The sequence below is a fragment of the Lithobates pipiens genome, unplaced genomic scaffold (assembly GCF_037356315.1).
Source record: "Lithobates pipiens isolate NorthernLeopardFrog02 unplaced genomic scaffold, aLitPip1_a1.2 Scaffold_28, whole genome shotgun sequence".
NCBI lineage: Eukaryota > Metazoa > Chordata > Amphibia > Anura > Ranidae > Lithobates > Lithobates pipiens.
The window spans coordinates 14166700-14185543 of NW_027507789.1; the positions used below are offsets into that span (position 1 = coordinate 14166700).

At 43.9% G+C, this 18844-nt stretch overlaps 1 protein-coding gene across 2 annotated transcripts in view; it reads left to right on the forward strand.

Moving 5' to 3' along the window:
- Positions 1 to 18844, forward strand: part of GPRC5C (G protein-coupled receptor class C group 5 member C) — a 44239-nt gene that overhangs the window by 12462 nt on the left and 12933 nt on the right. The window contains exons 2-3 of one of the 2 annotated variants that reach the window (XM_077458698.1): positions 14089 to 15121; positions 18297 to 18394. In XM_077458698.1, the coding sequence (XP_077314824.1) occupies positions 14092 to 15121; positions 18297 to 18394 (1128 nt within the window). In that variant the 5' untranslated portion in view covers positions 14089 to 14091. The remainder of the gene's footprint in view (positions 1 to 14088; positions 15122 to 18296; positions 18395 to 18844) is intronic. The other variant, XM_077458699.1, reaches the window with a different exon arrangement.

An 18844-nucleotide genomic window follows, 5' to 3' on the forward strand; every position in this document is an offset into this window, starting at 1 on the left:
CTGGTCCCATGACTGCTGCCCCAGGTCTCCTGTCTCAGGGTGGCCCCTTCATCTTGCGGCATCCTATAGGGCCACCCTTGCATCAGGGGACTAGAGCTGTGTCTTCCTACACCGTGTGCATCAATAGAAACCCACAGCCCCATAGCCTAGGAAGGCAATGCAGTCCTGCTCGTCTCTTCTCCTCCCCTCTCCAAACTAACAGACTGCCCTGGAGACTGCACTGTCCACTTTCCTGCGAAGAATGGAAGTTCAGGGAAGCAGCACTGGGAGAGCAGGAGCCAGTTGGGGGGGGGGGGGGGGAAGGAGTATTTTTAGCTTACTGGGGGATGTTTATTTTTTTATGCTCAATGTGTTAAGCTATAAAATTGAGGGTTTACTGCAACTTTAAGCCGGCCATACACCGAACGTTGGCGTAGAAATTCATGAAAATGGTCTGAGCATTCAATGGTGCCATTAGGGACTCGACAAATTTCATATGAAAACCCTGAAAAATGTTTGATTCCATTGCCTATGCTTCAAAATTCTATTTCTTTTCGGATTGGAAGTGCAGGAAGTAGAATTCGGTCCAAGCTGGTAAAACCGTTCCTTTACCTAAAAAAATAAACATAAATAAAAATCGACCATTCTAAAAACACGTTTTTTATAGCTAAATTAGGCTGGTGTATGAAGCTCTAGAATGCACAAGCCAGCAGTGACAGGTTCTCTTTAAACCCTAACCCTAGGTGTTGTGTTAAACTTTAAATAGTTAGGTCGGGCCAAGCTGGCCAAAACAATTTTTTTTTTAGTAGCACGAAACCTGGCGATAGACTTTAAAGAGAACCTGTCACAGCTGCTTTATGCAATGTTGTTAGATTACAATGCCTATGCTTTAAAATTCTATGTCCTTCTGGATTGGAAGTGAAGGAAGTAGAATTCGGTCCAAGCTGGTAAAACCGTGCCTTTTACCTAAAAAAATAAAAAATAAAAAATAAATAAAAATCGACCATTCTAAAAACACGTTTTTTCGAACAAAATTAGTGTATAAAGCTCTAGCATGCACAAGCCAGCAGTGACAGATTCTCTTTAAACTCTAACCCTAGGTTTTGTGTTACTTTAAATAGTTAGGTCGGGCCAAGCTGGCCAAAACAATTTTTTTTTTTACAGTAGCACAAAACCTTTAAAGAGAACCTGTCACAGCTGGTTTATGCAATGTTGTTACATTACAATGCCTATGCTTTAAAATTCTATGTCCTTCCAAAAAAAAAAAAATCGAAATAGACTTTAAAGAGAACCTGTCACAGCTGATTTATGCAATCTATAACTTTTATAGATCAGTAGTGTCCTGCCTGGGCCAAGCTGGCCAAACAAACTATTTAAAGTAACACAAAACCGGGAGTTATGCCCCGTACACACGGTCGGACATTCCGACAACCATCGGATTTTTTCCAACGGATTTTGGCCCAAACTTGTCTTGCATATGCACGGTCGCACAAAGTTGTCGGAAAATCCGATCGTTCAGGACGCAATGACGTAGAACGCGTACGACGGGACTATAAATGGGCCAGTAGCCAATAGCTTTCGTCTCGTAATTTATTCTGAGCATGCGTGGCACTTTGTCTACACACGATCAGAATTTAAACGATCGGATTTTGTTGTCGGAAAATTTTAGATCCTGCTTTGTGTGTCGGAAATTGCGACAGAAAAAGTCCGATGGAGCCCACACACAATCGGATTTTCCGACGACACGATCCGACCGCACGTTTTCCGTCGGAAAGTCCGACCGTGTGTACGGGGGCATTGGGCTTCATTGCTCCTTTTCCATGGAAGGTGTGTGGATTTGGATTTGGCAATGAGTCTGAGTGCCGTGTGCGGTACAGGCGATTATAATGGAACACCTGAGATAAAAGCTGCCTCCTAGGTAACAGATGGTGGTAAACATTACACCGGCGAATACCAGATCTGGAGACGGGTACCTGGCAACCCGCCACGTCAACCGCAGCCCTTTCCCTCATGATATTTGTGGTATAAATAACGATTTTATAGTCGATCAGTGTTGCTGCTGATGTTAGCGGTACACGTGTGCAGAGATATTTCTTTGCTCAAAAGAACAAAGAGCAGGAACCATATACCCTTATGACTGTTCTGAGGATACAACTGGGGACATGTAGGGTGCAGGGCAGTCCAGGCTTGCTGGGATTGCACAAAATCCAGATCAATCAGTTATGATGAAGCACTTTCAAGCTGTGATGTCATAGGGGCACGTTTTTTTACACCATGGTTCAGCACTTAAAGGGCTGAATTATAACAGAGATACTGATATTCACTCTCCATATTATCTTGCGGTGTCCTCTGCCTAATGAAGTATAAATGCAGAAATCCATCTTTCCTCCTCAGTTGTCCAATTTCCTCCTCGGTTGTCCCTCTTTCCTCCTCACGTGTTTACCTTTTCTCCTCAGCTGTGCATCGCTCCCTCTTGGTTGTCCCTCTTTCTTTCACAGGTCTCCTCTTTTCTCCTCAGCTGTCCATCTTTCCTCTTTAGTTGTCCATCTTTCCCCCTCAGTTGCCTCTCCTTCTTCCTCAGTTGTCCCTCTTTGCTCCTCAGTTGTTCATCCCACCTCCTCAGATGTCCCTCTTTTCTCCTCTGTTGTTTACCTTACCTCAATATTTGTCCCTCTTTGCGCCTCACTTGTTCATTTTACCTCCCTTAGATGCCCCTCTTTTCTCTTATGTTGTCTATCATACCTCCTCAGTTGTCCCTCTTTGCTCCTCAGTTGTCTATCTTACCTCCCTAGTTGTCCGTCTTTGCTCCTCAGTGGTCCATCTTTCCTCCTCAGTTGTCCCTCTTTGCTCCTCAGTTGTTCATATTACCTTCTTACATGTCCCTCTTTTCTCCTCTGTTGTCTACCTTACTTCCCTACCCTAGTTGTCCCTCATTGCTCCTCAGTTGTCCATCTTATGTCCTCAGTTGTACCTCTTTTCTCCTTAGTTGTCCATCTTACCTCCTCAGTTGTCCATCTTACCTCCTCAGCTGTCCCTCTTTCTTCCTCAGTTGTCCCCCTTTCCTCCTCAGGTGTTCCTCTTTTCTCTTCATTATGTCCATCTTACCTCCTCAGTTGTCCATCTTAGATCCTCAATTGTCCCTCTTTACTACCCGGTTGTCCCTCTTTTCTCCTAAGTCATCTAAGCTGTCCTAAACTGCCTCTCTTACCTCCTCAGTTGCCCCTCCTTATTCCTCAGTTGCCCCTCCTTATTCCTCAGTTGCCCCTCCTTATTCCTCAGTTGCCACTCCTTTCTCCTCAGTTGTCCCTATTTTCTCCTCAGTTGCCCCTCTTTTCTCCTCAGTTGTCCCTCTTCCCTTCTCCTCTTTCCTCCTCAGTTGTTCATCCTACCTCCTCAGATGTCCCTCTTTTCTCCTCTGTTGTCTACCTTACCTCACTATTTGTCCCTCTTTTCTCCTCACTTGTTCATCTTACCCCCTTAGATGCCTCTCTTTTTTCTTATGTTGTCTATCATACCTCCTCAGTTGTCCCTCTTTGCTCCTCTGTTGTCTATCATACCTCCCTAGTTGTCCCTCGTTGCTCCTCGGTTGTCCATCTTACCTCCTCGGTTGTCCACCTTTCCTCCTCAGTTGTCCCTCTTTGCTCTTCAGTTGTCCATCTTACCTCCTCAGATGTCCCTCTTTTCTCCTCTGTTGTCTACCTTACCTCCCTAGTTGTCCCTCTTTGCTCCTCACTTGTTCATCTTACCTCCTTAGATGCCCCTATTTTCTCTTATGTTGTCTATCATACCTCCTCAGTTGTCCCTCTTTGCTCCTGAGTTGTCCATCTTACCTCCTCAGCTGTCCCTCTTTCCTCCTCAGTTCCTCTTTTCTCTTCATTAGTCCATCTTACCTTCTCAGTTGTCCCTCTTTCTTCCTCAGTTGCCCCTCTTTCCTCCTCAGTTCCTCTTTTCTCTTCATTAGTCCATCTTACCTCCTCAGTTGTCCATCTTAGATCCTCAATTGTCCCTCTTTCCTACCCGGTTGTCCTTCTTTTCTCCTAAGCTGTCTCTCTTACCTTCTAAGTTGCCCCTCCTTATTCCTCAGTCGTCTCCTTTTCTCCTCAGTTGCCCCTCTTTTCTCCTCAGTTGCCCCTCTTTTCTCCTCAGTTGCCCCTCTTTTCTCCTCAGTTGCCCCTCTTGTCTCCTCAGCTGTCCCTCTTTCTTCCTCAGTTGTCCCTCTTTTCTCCTTAGTTGTCCATCTTACCTCCTCCGTTGTCCATCTTACCTTCTCCGTTGTCCATCGTACCTCCTCAGCTGTCCCTCTTTCTTCCTCAGTTGCCCCTCTTTCCTCCTCAGTTCCTCTTTTCTCTTCATTAGTCCATCTTACCTCCTCAGTTGTCCATCTTAGATCCTCAATTGTCCCTCTTTCCTACCCGGTTGTCCTTCTTTTCTCCTAAGCTGTCTCTCTTACCTTCTAAGTTGCCCCTCCTTATTCCTCAGTCGTCTCCTTTTCTCCTCAGTTGCCCCTCTTTTCTCCTCAGTTGCCCCTCTTTTCTCCTCAGTTGCCCCTCTTTTCTCCTCAGTTGCCCCTCTTGTCTCCTCAGCTGTCCCTCTTTCTTCCTCAGTTGTCCCTCTTTTCTCCTTAGTTGTCCATCTTACCTCCTCCGTTGTCCATCTTACCTTCTCCGTTGTCCATCGTACCTCCTCAGCTGTCCCTCTTTCTTCCTCAGTTGCCCCTCTTTCCTCCTCAGTTCCTCTTTTCTCTTCATTAGTCCATCTTACCTCCTCAGTTGTCCATCTTAGATCCTCAATTGTCCCTCTTTCCTACCCGGTTGTCCTTCTTTTCTCCTAAGCTGTCTCTCTTACCTTCTCAGTTGCCCCTCCTTATTCCTCAGTCGTCTACTTTTCTCTTCAGTTGCCCCTCTTTTCTCCTCAGTTGCCCCTCTTTTCTCCTCAGCTGTCCCTCTTCCCTTCTCCTCTTTACTCCTTAGTTTTCCATGCTTCCTCCACATTTTTCCACCTTTACCCCTCAGTCCTCCCCCTTTTTTGATCCCAGGTACCAGCCCTTAACGACAATGTTCTGTTTAATTACCAAAGTTGTTATGCTAAACATTTCACCGACCCCCTAAATTATTTAATTTCTTCTTCTGAAACCCCAATTTCAATGAAAGTGGTGGAATAAAAATTGGTTGTGCTTTTAACCAATAATTTTATTTGTCTATTCATTTTTCCTTGTCCTGGTAACTTAGGTCATGATGCACCTTGTTGTGTGCATACTGGGGGGTTAGGGAGTATGTCTGTCCCCTATGAAGGGTTCTCATGGCCAGGAAAGTGCACACAGAAGAGCCCCCATCCATGACTCCAGCAGGCGGGCAGAACTGGAGAGCGTTGTCAGGAGATGGTTGAGAATGAAGAGAGCAGCAGCTGATGGGAGCCTTCCATGTCCGCCGACCCTTGAGCTCTCCATAGCTCTGTGCCGATCACCTTCTCCAGTGTTCTGACTCTGAGTTGTTTATCCACATCGGAAATGTATGGCAGCCACTATAGGAAGCTGAACATCCTTTAGTTTCTCTTGCAAACTTGCATTTCCAGGCTCTGCTCAGCTCACTCTGCAACTTTTTCAGACACTTCCTTTAATCGGCAATTCTCTGCAACAATTATTCGTGACGTTGTCTATATGACCCGATTCCCAGCTTCTCTGATGGAACCTAGGCACATGCTGATACTTTCAGGGCTCATTTACACTTGCTTTGACTTTAACACACATTAAAGCGCCTACCAATTCAACGTCCATTTTTGATGCTTCTGTGATGCTTTTTTGAAGCTTTATTGAAGCTTGGAAAATTCCCTGTATGTGCGTCGATTTTCAATTTGTTTTAAAGGGGTCCAGTAGAACCTCGTCTTAGTAGTAGCCTCATTTTAGCAGATCCCCAGCACATTTGTACCCCCGTTCAGCAGATCCCCAGCTCATTGGCACCCTTGTTCAGTAGATCCCCTGCTCTGCTGATGCCTCACTCAGTAGTAACCCTCAGCTCTGTTGATCTTCCACTCAGTAGTACCCCGAGCTCTGCTGATGCCAAACTCAGTAGTAACCCCCAGCTCTGCCGATTCCCCCACTTAGTAGTAACCCCCAGCTCTGCCGATTCCCCCACTCAGTAGTAACCCCCAGCTCTGCTGATCCTCCACTCAGTGGAAACCCCAGCTCTGCTGATCCCCCAATAATAGTAACCCCCAGCTCTGCTGATTCCTCCACTCAGTAGAAACCCCAGCTCTGCTGATCCCCCATTTAGCAGTAACTCCCAGCTCGGTTGATCCTCTGGTTTGCTGATCCTTCTCTTTCTCTGGTCCCAATTCACCTTGCGCTATATTGTTCGCATGCTGTGCACCACCTGTGACATTGCTCGTTTCTCCTGCTCCGATTCCCCAGCTTTGCTGCCCCCAGCTTAGTAGTACCCCCGCTTAGCAGATCCCCAGCTCACTAGTATCCATAGGCATGCGCACAGGGTGTGCCGAGTGTGCCTGGGCACACCTTAATCACCCCATGTGCATTAGCACTCTGTGTGCCACTGGGAACACACACTTCTCTTTCACTGTGCCGGCAGGGAGATCAATGTGCCAGGGCCATATATATATGTAGACACGCACTTGTGTGTTCGAGCTTTAGGGTGCACACCGTAATGCAATTGGCTGCACACACTTATGTTAGTACCCCTGTTCAGCAGATCCCCAGCTTATTAGTACCCTTGATCAGCAGATCTCCTGCACAGTAGTACTCCCAGCTCTGCTGATCCCCCACTCAGTAGTACCCCCCCCCCCTTTGCTGATCCAAGCTCAGTAGTAACCCCCAGCTCTACTGATTCTCTGGTTTGTTGATCCTCCTCTCTGTTCTGTCCCCGCTTATCTCCTGCTATATTGCTCTCATGCTCCAAACCTCATGTGACATTGCGTGTTTCTCCTGCTGCGGTCCTTCAGCTCTGCTGATCCTTTGGAACTCAGTCTTTTCTCTTTGGTCCCCTATCACCTTACACGTAGTGTGCAACGCTATAGTAGGTCATCTGCTAGTTGCTCCACTCCAGTCCGGACCCTGCTCACCTTCCTGATGCTCCACGCTGCACACCAGATGTGACATCTGAAACAGACACTCCCAGAATATATACACATCAACCGGAAGTGACTGCTGATGACGTCTTACCAGTTTACTTGTTGGTTTCCCAGTGCATCCTGGGATATCTCATACCCACAATACCTCCAAAACGAAGCAAAGATAAAGCTGAATAAAAGCCTCTCAATAGCTGCAGGTGCTGTTAGGGAGCATTGTCATAGACTTCTATGGAGGCTTTGGAGATGTTTCGAAGCACCAAGAAAGAGAACACAACGTGTGACCAGGGCTGTAAGGTGACCATTTTATTAGTAGGATGAGCCTTGATTGGCATTCACAGCGCTTTAAAAAAGAATCCAATGCCACATTTTGAAGCAAGTGTAAATGAGCCCTAAGGGTTTTTGTTTTGTATTCAGGAGAGAAGGGTTAGAAAATCTGTAAATCCACACGGGCAACAAAAATAGGAGGGGTTGACCAGCATTTTTACAACCCCTCCTGACTCTCCACCTTCAAACTTATTTTTGACGGCGCATTAGGTGAGTTCACATGGCAGCAATGCCGCAATTTTATCTCAGAATGTTGAGTTTGGCAGTCGGCACCACCTGCTAGAGTTATCAGTCTTGGAATCCAAGGGGAACATTCACCTCCACAGGTAGTGAGGTCAATGGCGTGCAGCATTTCGATGCCAGGAAGGTGGCTTTTATGTGCAGAAGGACTTCCAAAGCCACTTCAGATTGGAATTGGAGATACATCAAAAATTAGGAGCGCCGCACTAGAAGAGTCCAAACGTATTTTACAAAAAGTAAAAAAAAATATTCCACTGGGACAAAGGAGAGGAAACGAACTAACACGAGTGAATGCGCAAAATGGGAGTGCAGGTCTGCTTTCATGTTGGGCAATTTTCAAGTACAGAAGGGCTTTCAAAGCCACTTCAGTAGGAACTGGAGAAAGATCAAAGAATCTGAAAAATGTTGCTTCCAACCAGGAGTCATCCAGCACCCAGGGCAAGGATGCTGAATTGCGATCCGCTCTACCACTATTACTACATGCCGTAGAATGGGTGTACCTACCACCCTGCATCCATTTTTTGTTCCTTTGCTTCACTGCACCTAGGGCAAATTTTCCTCCTGCCCACTCCTTGTCCCAGCCCTGCGTTCAATATAATCATCCAGACAAGACCTGGGGGTACAGCCGTGTTGTGTTTATAATTCTTAAAATTGCGTTACGGGAATTGACATGCACACTCAGCAGTTGCCTGTTGCCTATACCAACATGTCTAAGCTACTGGAATAAAAACTATTGGACTCCAAAGTTCTGATGAGAAGATCCTAATCCTTCTTCTCTCACAGGTTGCAATGGTCTGCAGTGCATGAAAACATGTGCCATGGTGCCCTGCTGTGCCATGGTGCCCTACTGTGAAGGACCTCTACACTTCCTTTCAGTTGATATATTCAACACCGTTTATGTGGGTGCCATTCAGAATACATTTTGACTCACCGCAACATGTGCCGCGTATGTTAATGTGCGCACATTATGTGCATCAAAAGATGCATTAACGAGAACACAGGTTTAAATGAAGCCTTGAAGTAGGAATAGTAAATATAACTAGTAAAATTGTTATTATTGTCTTACACTCTGCTACTTTGTAACATAAAAAAAGACCACTCCTCATCAACCCCACCCTCCTCATCTCCACAACCCCTCCTTGCCATCTCCATAACCTCTCCTAGCTTTCTCCATAATCTCTCCTACTCATCTCCATAACCATGCCTCATCTACATAACCCCACCTCCTCATCTCTATAAGCCTTCCTTCTCATTTCCATAACCATGCCTCCTCAACTCCATTATCCCTTCTGTTCATCTCCATAACCCCTCCTCATCTCCATAACCCCTATTCCTCAGATATATAACCCTGCCTCATCTCCATAACCCCACCTCATTTTCATCCCCACTCCTCCATATCTCCATATACCCGCCTCCTTATCTCCATAACCCCTCCTCTTCATCTCCATAACCTTACTTTATCTCCATAACCCCACCTCATTTTCATCCCCACTCCTCCATATCTCCATATACTCTCCTCTTTATCTCCATAACCCCTCCTCTTCATCTCCATAACCTTACTTCATCTCCATAACCCCACCTCATTTTCATCCCCACTCCTCCATATCTCCATATACCCTCCTCCTTATCTCCATAACCCCTCCTCTTCATCTCCATAACCTTACTTCATCTCCATAACATAACCCCACCTCTTTTTCATCCCCACTCCTCCATATCTCCATATAACCTCCTCCTTATCTCCATAACCCCTCCTCTTAATATCCATAACCTTACTTCATCTCCATAACCCCACCCCATCTCCATAACCTCTCATTTACTCCTCATCTACAAAACCCTGTGTCATCTTCATAACTGCTCCTCCTCATCTCTATAACCCGACTTCATCTCCACAACCTCTTCTCTTTATCTCTATAACCTCACATCATCTCCAAAACCCCTCTTCATGTCCATATCCCTACCCCATCTCCATAACCTAGCTCTTTCTCCATAGCCTCTCCTCCTGCTCCATAGCCTGTCCTCCTCATCCGCTAGACACAGTCAGAAAACACAGGAAGTTATCAGTTCACAAGGTTTTTGGCAAAATCAATCCAGTATTTTTTTCATCTTATCAATCAGATGCAACAAAGCATCCTTTAGATTTACCTTCAACTGTGTAGTACAGTGATATGCAATTAGCGGACCTCCAGCTGTTGCAAAACTACAAGTCCCATCATGCCTCTGCCTCTGGGTGTCATGATTGTGGCTGTCAGAGTTTTGCTATGCCTCATGGGACTTGTAGTTCTGCAACAGCTGGAGGTCCGCTAATTGCATATCCCTGGTGTAGTAGAAAGGTCTGCCTGATTCCATACAAATGGAAAGTGTTTAAGTGTGACCTCCATATTATATGGTTTTGGTAAATCCAAATGGAAATTGTATAATGTATGGTCAGCCTTAGCAGGATATTTAACTAACCGAGAGGAAGTAAATAAAAGCAGTTCCTAGTTGGGGATTACATGCCCTCTAAGTGACACGCCGCAGGCAGATACCTTTATTAAAATGACGTCTCTAGGACCTGGCATGTATTCATCCTCTGTCTGAAGTAAAGCCCAGAGATTTAACCCCGTGTGACCCGGGTTCATATTGTTCAGAGATTTTATTTATCTTTTTGATGCCAATAGAAACACCAACCAATTTGCTGAAAAAAGATGATCCTTATGAAAGGCACATTAGTATGACTGCGCCCTCGGAGGGCTATTCGGGATGAAGGCCATTGTGCAGCATAAGGACAGAGACAAAGCTCTCCCGCTGGATCTCTTGTGTTTGTGGGTAAACTTTGACTCACGCTGGCAGAAACTAGTTTGTATTGACCAAACTCCAGCTAGGTGCAGTCATGTGTTACCAGCACTGCCCAGGTTTGAGCTGAAGTTGGCTTTAACGCTTTACTGCCCTACGCGGCACACCCTATTGGATGGTGAGGTGCAAGTCCCAGAGCTGAAAGGGTTACATTTTTAATTGATGGAAAGTGGACGGTTAGATGGGGAACATTTCGCTTGTAATGATCCCTCTGTATTATGGGCATCTTATGTTCTGCTGCAAACCAAAGGTCACCCATTGGCATAAATGGCATAGAGCGAAGGGGAGATTCCCGGGGGATCTGGGAGTTTTTGGTTGGGGTATTACTAGTGCCCCTTATTGCATTGCATGTGGTCACCACTGATCAAGTAGGAGTACTGAGGGACAGTGACATGTTCTGCAGCGGGCCACCTTCCTGCAATGTTGCCCCCCCACAATGGCAGAATGCCAGGGTGACACTGGTAGTTCCGCCACTGTTTAAATGTATTCCAGAGTTCAGCTTTAAATTAAAAAAAAAAAGAAAGAAAAATTAGGGTCATGAAAACTGAACTGCATGTTAAAAATGCCAGCACATGCACATTATATGCCGGCTAATGTATGTGCTATCTATGGTGTGAACGAGATGTTGTTGTTAGGGACAGATCTTCAGTCATAGGGTCAAGAAGCAACCATGGCCATTTTTATGGTGTCGCCCCCCGTTTTGCAGCTATTACAGCTTCCATTCATCTGAGAAGGCTTTTCACAAGATTTTGGGGCGTGCCTGTGGGAATTATGCCAAAAGAGCATGTGAGGTCAGGTATTGATGTTTGATGAGAAGGCCTGACTCACGGTTGCCATTACAATTCATCCTAAAGGTGTTCAATATGATTGAGTTCAGGTACTCATGTTGGATAACAATTGGAGTTCCAGTTCATCCCAAAAGGTGTTCAGTAGGGTTGAGGTCAGGAACTGATGTTGGATGAAAATACTGGGCGCAGAGTCTTCCCATAGAGGTTAAGTAGGGTTGAGGTCATTTGTGAGGTCCATGTACTGATATTGGATAAAAAGACCTGGCTCACACATCCAGTCCTACCTTGGACATTATAAAAAAAAAAATGACCAGGCTCCCATTGAAAATTCCAATTCATCCCAAATGTATCCAGTAGGGATGAGGTCAGGGCTCTGTGCAGGACACTTGAGTTCCTCCACACCAAACTAGTCACACCATGTCCTTTATGGAACTGGACATCTCATTCCTAAAACCAAGACCATTAATATAGTAAATATACATTTAATCCTCAAGATGTTCAGTAGGGTTGAGGTCAAGGCTCTCAATCCCTCCACACCAAACCGGGAAAACCATGTCATTATGGAGATGTTGGTTGAGAAGACCTGACTCATTCCAATTCATCCCAAAGGTATTCAGCAGGGATGAGGTCAGGGCTCTGTGCAGGACATGTGCATTCCTCCACACCAAACTGGTCACACCATGGCTTCCCACAAAATTCCATTCAGCCAAAGGAGCAATTGTGAAGTCAGCTACTGATGTTGGATGAGATGACCTGGCTTGCCATTGGTGTTTCAATTCATCCCAAAGGTGCTGCTGGCGCGGCACCTGCGTGATCACCCGTGCAAAGCACTGCCACTTTGGGAAAGGGACGTAGGTCAACTCACGGGAGGGCAATGGGAGGAGGCCATACAAGCCATCACCTCCTGTTCTTTGAATGTGGCGCAAAAAGTACCGGTTAGGCTATGCAGGATGGACGGGCCGGTTGACCCCTTGTGCGGTAGGTGCAGGCAACATGAGGGGGATCTCATCCACCTCATGTGGCGCTGCCCGAAGCTCCACAGGTATTGGAAGGAAATAGTGGACACGATTAACATGGTGTTTCAAACACAGATACCTTTGGATCCCATATGTTGTATTCTAGGGGTCCTGGAGGATGTGGTATCCTTGGAACCAATCAGGGTGGCAGTCTCCAGGGCGCTATTCCAGGCTAGAAAACTTATTTTGCAGGGCTGGAAATCAGCAGAGCCCCCTGTAGTGGCGACCTGGATAACGCATATGGGCAGAACCCTTATTATTGAAAAATATATTTATCAACACAGGGGGTGCCCGGGAAGGTTTGAGCGCCTGTGGTCACATTGGCTGGATACACCTGGGCTGAGCCCAACCGAGTTAATAATGTCCAGACTACTATAAGGTTTATAGCAAAGGGTAGACAAGGAATGCTTAGGCCGGACATGATATACCTGCTGGGGAACTTTGAGCGAACTAGGAACAGAGAGAGGGAATCAAGTGCTGATGTAATGTCTGTATGTATATTGACAACTGATAACTGTTTAGTTGTAACTGTGCACTGGAAATTGCTGTATACCTGTGAATTCAATAAAAACCTTTTTGATTCAAAAAAATTCATCCGAAAGGTGTTCAGTAGGGATGAGGTCAGGGCCCTGTGCAGAAAACTTGAGTTCCTCCACACCAAACTGGTCACACCATGTCTTTATGGAGATGGCTTTGTACACGGGGGGCCACAGTCGTGCTGGAACAGAATAGGGTCTTCACCAAACTGTTACCACAAGGCTGGAAGAGCACAATTGTCTACAATGTCTTTGTATGATAGAGTATTTTTAAGACCCTTCATTGGAGACTCCTGAACTCAATAATCTACAGGGATGTCCACATACATTGAACCATACAGTATATTAGTTTGGAGCGTGAGGATTTTTTGGAGTCTTAGCCCTTGTACACACGGTCGGAGAATCCGTCGGAATGTGTCCTATCGGACCGTGTTGTCGGATAATCCGACTGTGTGTGGTATGCATCGGACGGATTCCGTCGGAATATCCGTCGGACCCAATTTTCCAACTTGTTGGAAATATTTTCCAACCAACTGGTTCAATCGGACATACTCCGATCATGTGTAGAGAATTTTGATCGGACAAAGTGCTACGCATGCTCAGATCAAATTCCTACACCAAAGCTATTGGCTACTAGCCTGAACGTAGTCCCATCGTAACGAAATTATGTCATCACGTTCTGAACGATCGGATTTTTCGACAACTTTGTCCGACCGTGTGTATGCAACAGTTTCAGACAAGATCCGACGGACAAAATCCGACGGACAAAATCCGATGGATTTGGTTGTCGAAATCTCCGACCGTGTGTACGGGGGCTTAGATGCAATAGTAGAGTTTTTTGGCCATGAGCCTGCAAGGTCAGGTACTGATCTTGGATAAGACCTGACTTGAATCTCAGGCCTCACTCTGGGCACCAAAAAAAAAAAAATCGGGCTCAACATTGGCATTCCAATTTATTTCAAAGGTGGTCAGTAGGGTTGAGATCAGGACTCCTCGCAGGACACTCAATTTCCTCCGCACCATGCTGGTCATCCATGTCTTGTACAAGGAACAAGGCTTTTTGGAATATTTAATGCATTATGTTTATTAGGTGACTAACTTTACATATGTTCCTAATAGTAAATAAATTTTTTTACAAAGAAACATAAATTGCCCGTGGGACTTTAGATGAGGCGCAACACACTCAATAATAAAATCAATAAAGTAAAGATTTATTGGTAAATATCATTTCCATCAGATCAAAGGTAACATGGATTGTCTTCATTAAACTCTCTTCTTCTTTTTTTTTTGCAGGAAATGGCTAGCTCAACAAACCTCTCCACCTCCTGGACATTTTGGGTTTCCATCTTGCTTCTTTCCAGTTTCCTATCTTTAACTGATGCTCAGACTCCTCCCGCGGGATGCGGAAACATCGACTCAATATATTACTATTTATGTGACCTTTCCTCTGCATGGGGTATAGTTCTGGAAGCCATTACCAGTGCTGGCATCGTGTCCTCGTTCATCCTCACCATTGTCCTGTTAGCCAGCATCCCATTTATCCAGGACAAGAGGAAGAAAAGCATCCTGGGGACTCAGGTCTTCTTCCTTATCGGCACCTTTGGCCTCTTCTGTTTGGTCTTTGATATGATAGTCCAAAAATACTTCTCCACGTGCGCGTCAAGGAGGTTCCTCTTTGGCGTACTCTTCGGCATCTGCTTCTCATGTTTGTGGGCGCACGCCATTAACCTCAACTACTTGGTGAGGAGGAACTCTGGGCCGAGCGGCTGGATAGTTTTCGGCATTGCTTTGGCCCTTTCTCTCGTAGAAGTCATCATCAACACCGAGTGGCTCATTATCACCATCGTACGGACAACGGGCACCCCAGGAGAGCCATGTAACATTGAAAACCAGGATTTTGTCATGGCTCTGATTTATGTTATGTTCCTCATAGTGGCCGGGTTCGTGACCTGCTGGCCGGCGCTGTGCGGGCGATATGGCCACTGGAAGAAGCATTCGGCTTTCATCATCATCACCCTCTTCCTCTCTGCTTGCATTTGGATTGTTTGGATTGTTATGTACGTTTATGGAAACATCAAGGTTGGAAACCCGGTGTACTGGGATGACCCAACGTTGGCCATCGCTCTCGTGTCCAACGCTTGGGCCTTCCTCTTCTTCTACATTATTCCCGAGATCTCTCAGCTGACCAAAGCAAACATGGAGCAGACTTTCGAAGAGGAACTCTACCCGACAAGAGGGGTGGGTTATGAAACTATCCTCAAGGAACAAGGTTCTCAGAGCATGTACGTGGAGAACAAAGCCTTTTCTATGGATGAGTCGCAAGCAGGTGAGCAATCGAATTAATTTATACCTTCGCCAGATGATTGAAGCAATAATTTGAAAGTTTATCTAGCTCCTGTGGTCATACAGAGAACATAGAACCGTATCTGCCCCCCCTCCCCATGTCACTGTCTGTCCCTAATATCACAGGGGTGTCAAACTCAATTTTATCAGATTATTGTTGCCCTCAAAGGGCCGGTTGTATCTGTAAAGCCTCATACACACGATAGGACTTTGTACAAACTTTCCCTTGGATTTTTGTACAAAGGGCGTTGGCCGTGAACTTGTATTGCATACACACGGCAGTACTTTTTCAGCCAACTTTCACCAAATCACGTGGTTTTTCTGCTCTTTACCGCCACCTTTGGTCAACTTCTGTATTGTTGTCTGATCTTTTGCATTGGTTCTGAGCATGCCTGTTTGTACTTTGTACAAAAGTCCTATGGTTTTCTGTACACACGATCAGACTTTGCTCCATCGGACTTTTGTTGCCAGAAAGTTTGTCCGTTCGCACAGCCAACAAAAGTCAGATGAAAACCAAAAAAGTTTGTCTGATGGAGCGTACACACAGTCGGATGTTGCTCCAAAACAGCTAATTTGCATGTTTGTTGTCAAAAAGTCTGATCGTGTGTATGGTCCTTAAGACTATATAAATGTATCTACTTTTTATCAAATTAAATAATTGTCTCTGCATTCGAATATTAATTGTTTTTGTAATGCCTTTGGTAATTGGAGAGTGCTCAGACAGAAGATGGTCCTGCCATGGTGTTCTGCCTGGGCAGCAGCTCTGGGGCAAGGGTTGGGCAGGAGGGCAGGATCAAGGGATGGGCAGGAGGGCAGGATCAAGAGATGGGCAGGAGTGGAGGTTGCCTGGGCGCAACAAAGCAAAGGGGCAAATAATGGATGCAGGGTGGTGCACCCATTCTACGGCATGTATTATTGGTGGGGGAGGGGACGCAATTTTGCATCCTTGCCCTGGGCGCATGATCCTGTACTCCAATAAAGTTTCTTGCGGATGATACCAAAAATGCTGTTTTTTTTCCCCAAAAATTCTGCCTTTTCTTTTTTTTTGTAACAATGTAAGAAGAAAGATTATTTATTTGAAAAATATTATAACAGAAATGAAAAAAAAAGAGCATTTAAAAAAAAATAAAAAAAATTTGACTTTTCTTATTAATGCATCTATGTAACTATGTAAGAAGAAATATTATTTATTTGCAAAATCTTATAACAGAAATAAAGAAAAATGCTTTTTTTTTTTCCCCTAAAATTTCTGCCTTTTCTTATTAATGTAACTATGCAAGAAGAACGATTATTTATTAGAAAGTTTTATAACAGAAATGAAGAAAAATGCTGGGTTTTTTTTCAAAAATTTCTTCCTTTTCACATTTATGTAACTATCTAAGAAGAAAGATTATTTATTTGCAAAATATTATAACAGAAATGAAAAAAAAAGAGCATTTAAAAAAAAATAAAAAAAAATTAGACTTTTCTTATTAATACATCTATGTAACTATGTAAGAAGAAATATTATTTATTTGCAAAATCTTATACCAGAAATAAAGAAAAATGCTTTTTTTTATTTTTCCCTAAAATTTCTGCCTTTTCTTATTAATGTAACTATGTAAGAAGAACGATTATTTATTTGAAAATTTTATAACAGAAATGAAGAAAAATGCAGGGTTTTTTTTTCCCCAAAAATTCTGCCTTTTCTCTTTTTTGTAACTATGTAAGAAGAAAGATTATTTATTTGCAAAATTTTATAACAGAAATGAAAAAAATAGCATTTAAAAAAAATAAATCTGACTTTTCTTATTAATGTATCTATGTAACTACGTAAGAAGAAAGATTATTTATTTGCAAAATATTACAACAGAAATAAAGAAAAATGCTTTTTTTTTCCCCCCTAAAATTTCTGCCTTTTCTTATTAATGTAACTATGTAAGAAGAAAGATTATTTATTTGCAAAATGTTATAACAGAAATGAAAAAAATAGCATTTAAAAAAAAAAAATCGGACTTTTCTTATTAATGTATCTATGTAACTATGTAACAAGAAAGATTATTTATTTGCAAAATTTCCACGCGATCGGAATTTCCGACAACAAATGTTCGACGTGAGCCTGTTGTCGGAAATGTCCGATCGCGTGTACGCGGCATTTGAATGACAATTGCGCGGTCATGCAACACTGTACTCATATGACAATTTTTTTATCATTTTTTTTTTTTTCACACAAAAAGAGCTTTCTTATGGTGGTATTTAATCACCACTGGGGGTTTTTTTTTATATTTTGCTAAATAAATAAGAAAAGGCCGAAATTTTTGAAAAAAAGAAAATGCATTTTTCTTCATTTCTGTTGTAATATTTTGCAAATAAATAATCTTTCTTCTTACATAGTTACAAAAAAGAGAAAAGGCAGAATTTTTTGGGAAAAAAAAACCCCTGCATTTTTCTTCATTTCTGTTATAAAATTTTCAAATAAATAATCGTTCTTCTTACATAGTTACATTAATAAGAAAAGGCAGACATTTTAGGGAAAAATAAAAAAAAGCATTTTTCTTTATTTCTGTTATAAGATTTTGCAAATAAATAATATTTCTTCTTACATAGTTACATAGATGCATTAATAAGAAAAGTCAAATTTTTTTTATTTTTTTTTTTAAATGCTCTTTTTTTTTTCATTTCTGTTATAATATTTTGAAAACATTTTTTTTTTTTTTTTTTACGATCGGAAATTTCCGACAACAAATGTTCGATGTGAGCCTGTTGTCGGAATGTCCGATCGTGCGTACGTGGCAAAAGTGTGACAGCGCTGAAAGCTGAAAATTGGCCTGGGCAGGATGAGGGGGGGGGGGGGGGGTAAGTGCCCGGTATTGAAGGGGTTAATAATACGGACGGAGATGTGTGTTTTTCTCATCCCTGGCTCTTATCTCATGTTTGCACAGCTCTCCACACCTTGTTAGTCACCGGGGCGGCTGGTTTTGGTGCCGTCACGAATACATTGTAGCGCAGTCACAGCGGCGGATACAATGTAGATTGCACAATCGATACATTGTACATTGCACAATCGATACATTGTACATTGCACAATCGATACAATGTACATTGCACAATCGATACATTGTGTTGTGTTCAGACTATTTTATACCAGGTGATCATTACGCCTCGTCTTGTTTTCCCAGCAGCCAAGAGGCCGGTGTCGCCCTACAGCGGGTACAATGGGCAGATGAGGAGCAGCGTGTACCAGCCGACAGAGATGGCGCTCATGAATAAGAACAAGGTAAGCGCCTGCGCTGCGCCTGCTCGCCTCTCCCTGCCAATGTTTTTCCTCCTCCAGAGTTGGCCGGAGCGGCTTGCGGTTTGCTCGGTGACTCTGCAGATTACACTGTGCCACTATTCACGGCGAACCGCGCGCCCCCCCTGCCAACACACAGACGCCGCTTCTTAAAGGGCCCCTCCACCCGTACTGACATAAACACCACGATGGGCTGGGACCCTCTCGGCAACAAACGTTATTGTCTGATACGTTGTAGCCGTTCTTAGTATTGGGTGCAAGAAAGTATCATTTTATGGGGCTCTGTACTCCCCTCCATGAAAAGTTGTTTGGAAATTTGAGAAAACTTTTTTTTTTTGCTCAAGCGCAGGGAGGGGTTGGGCTCTCTGTCAGGTTTTTATTGCTGTCTGAATTCCTGCTGGGGAGATTTATCTTCTTTATTTGTGCAGTTATCAC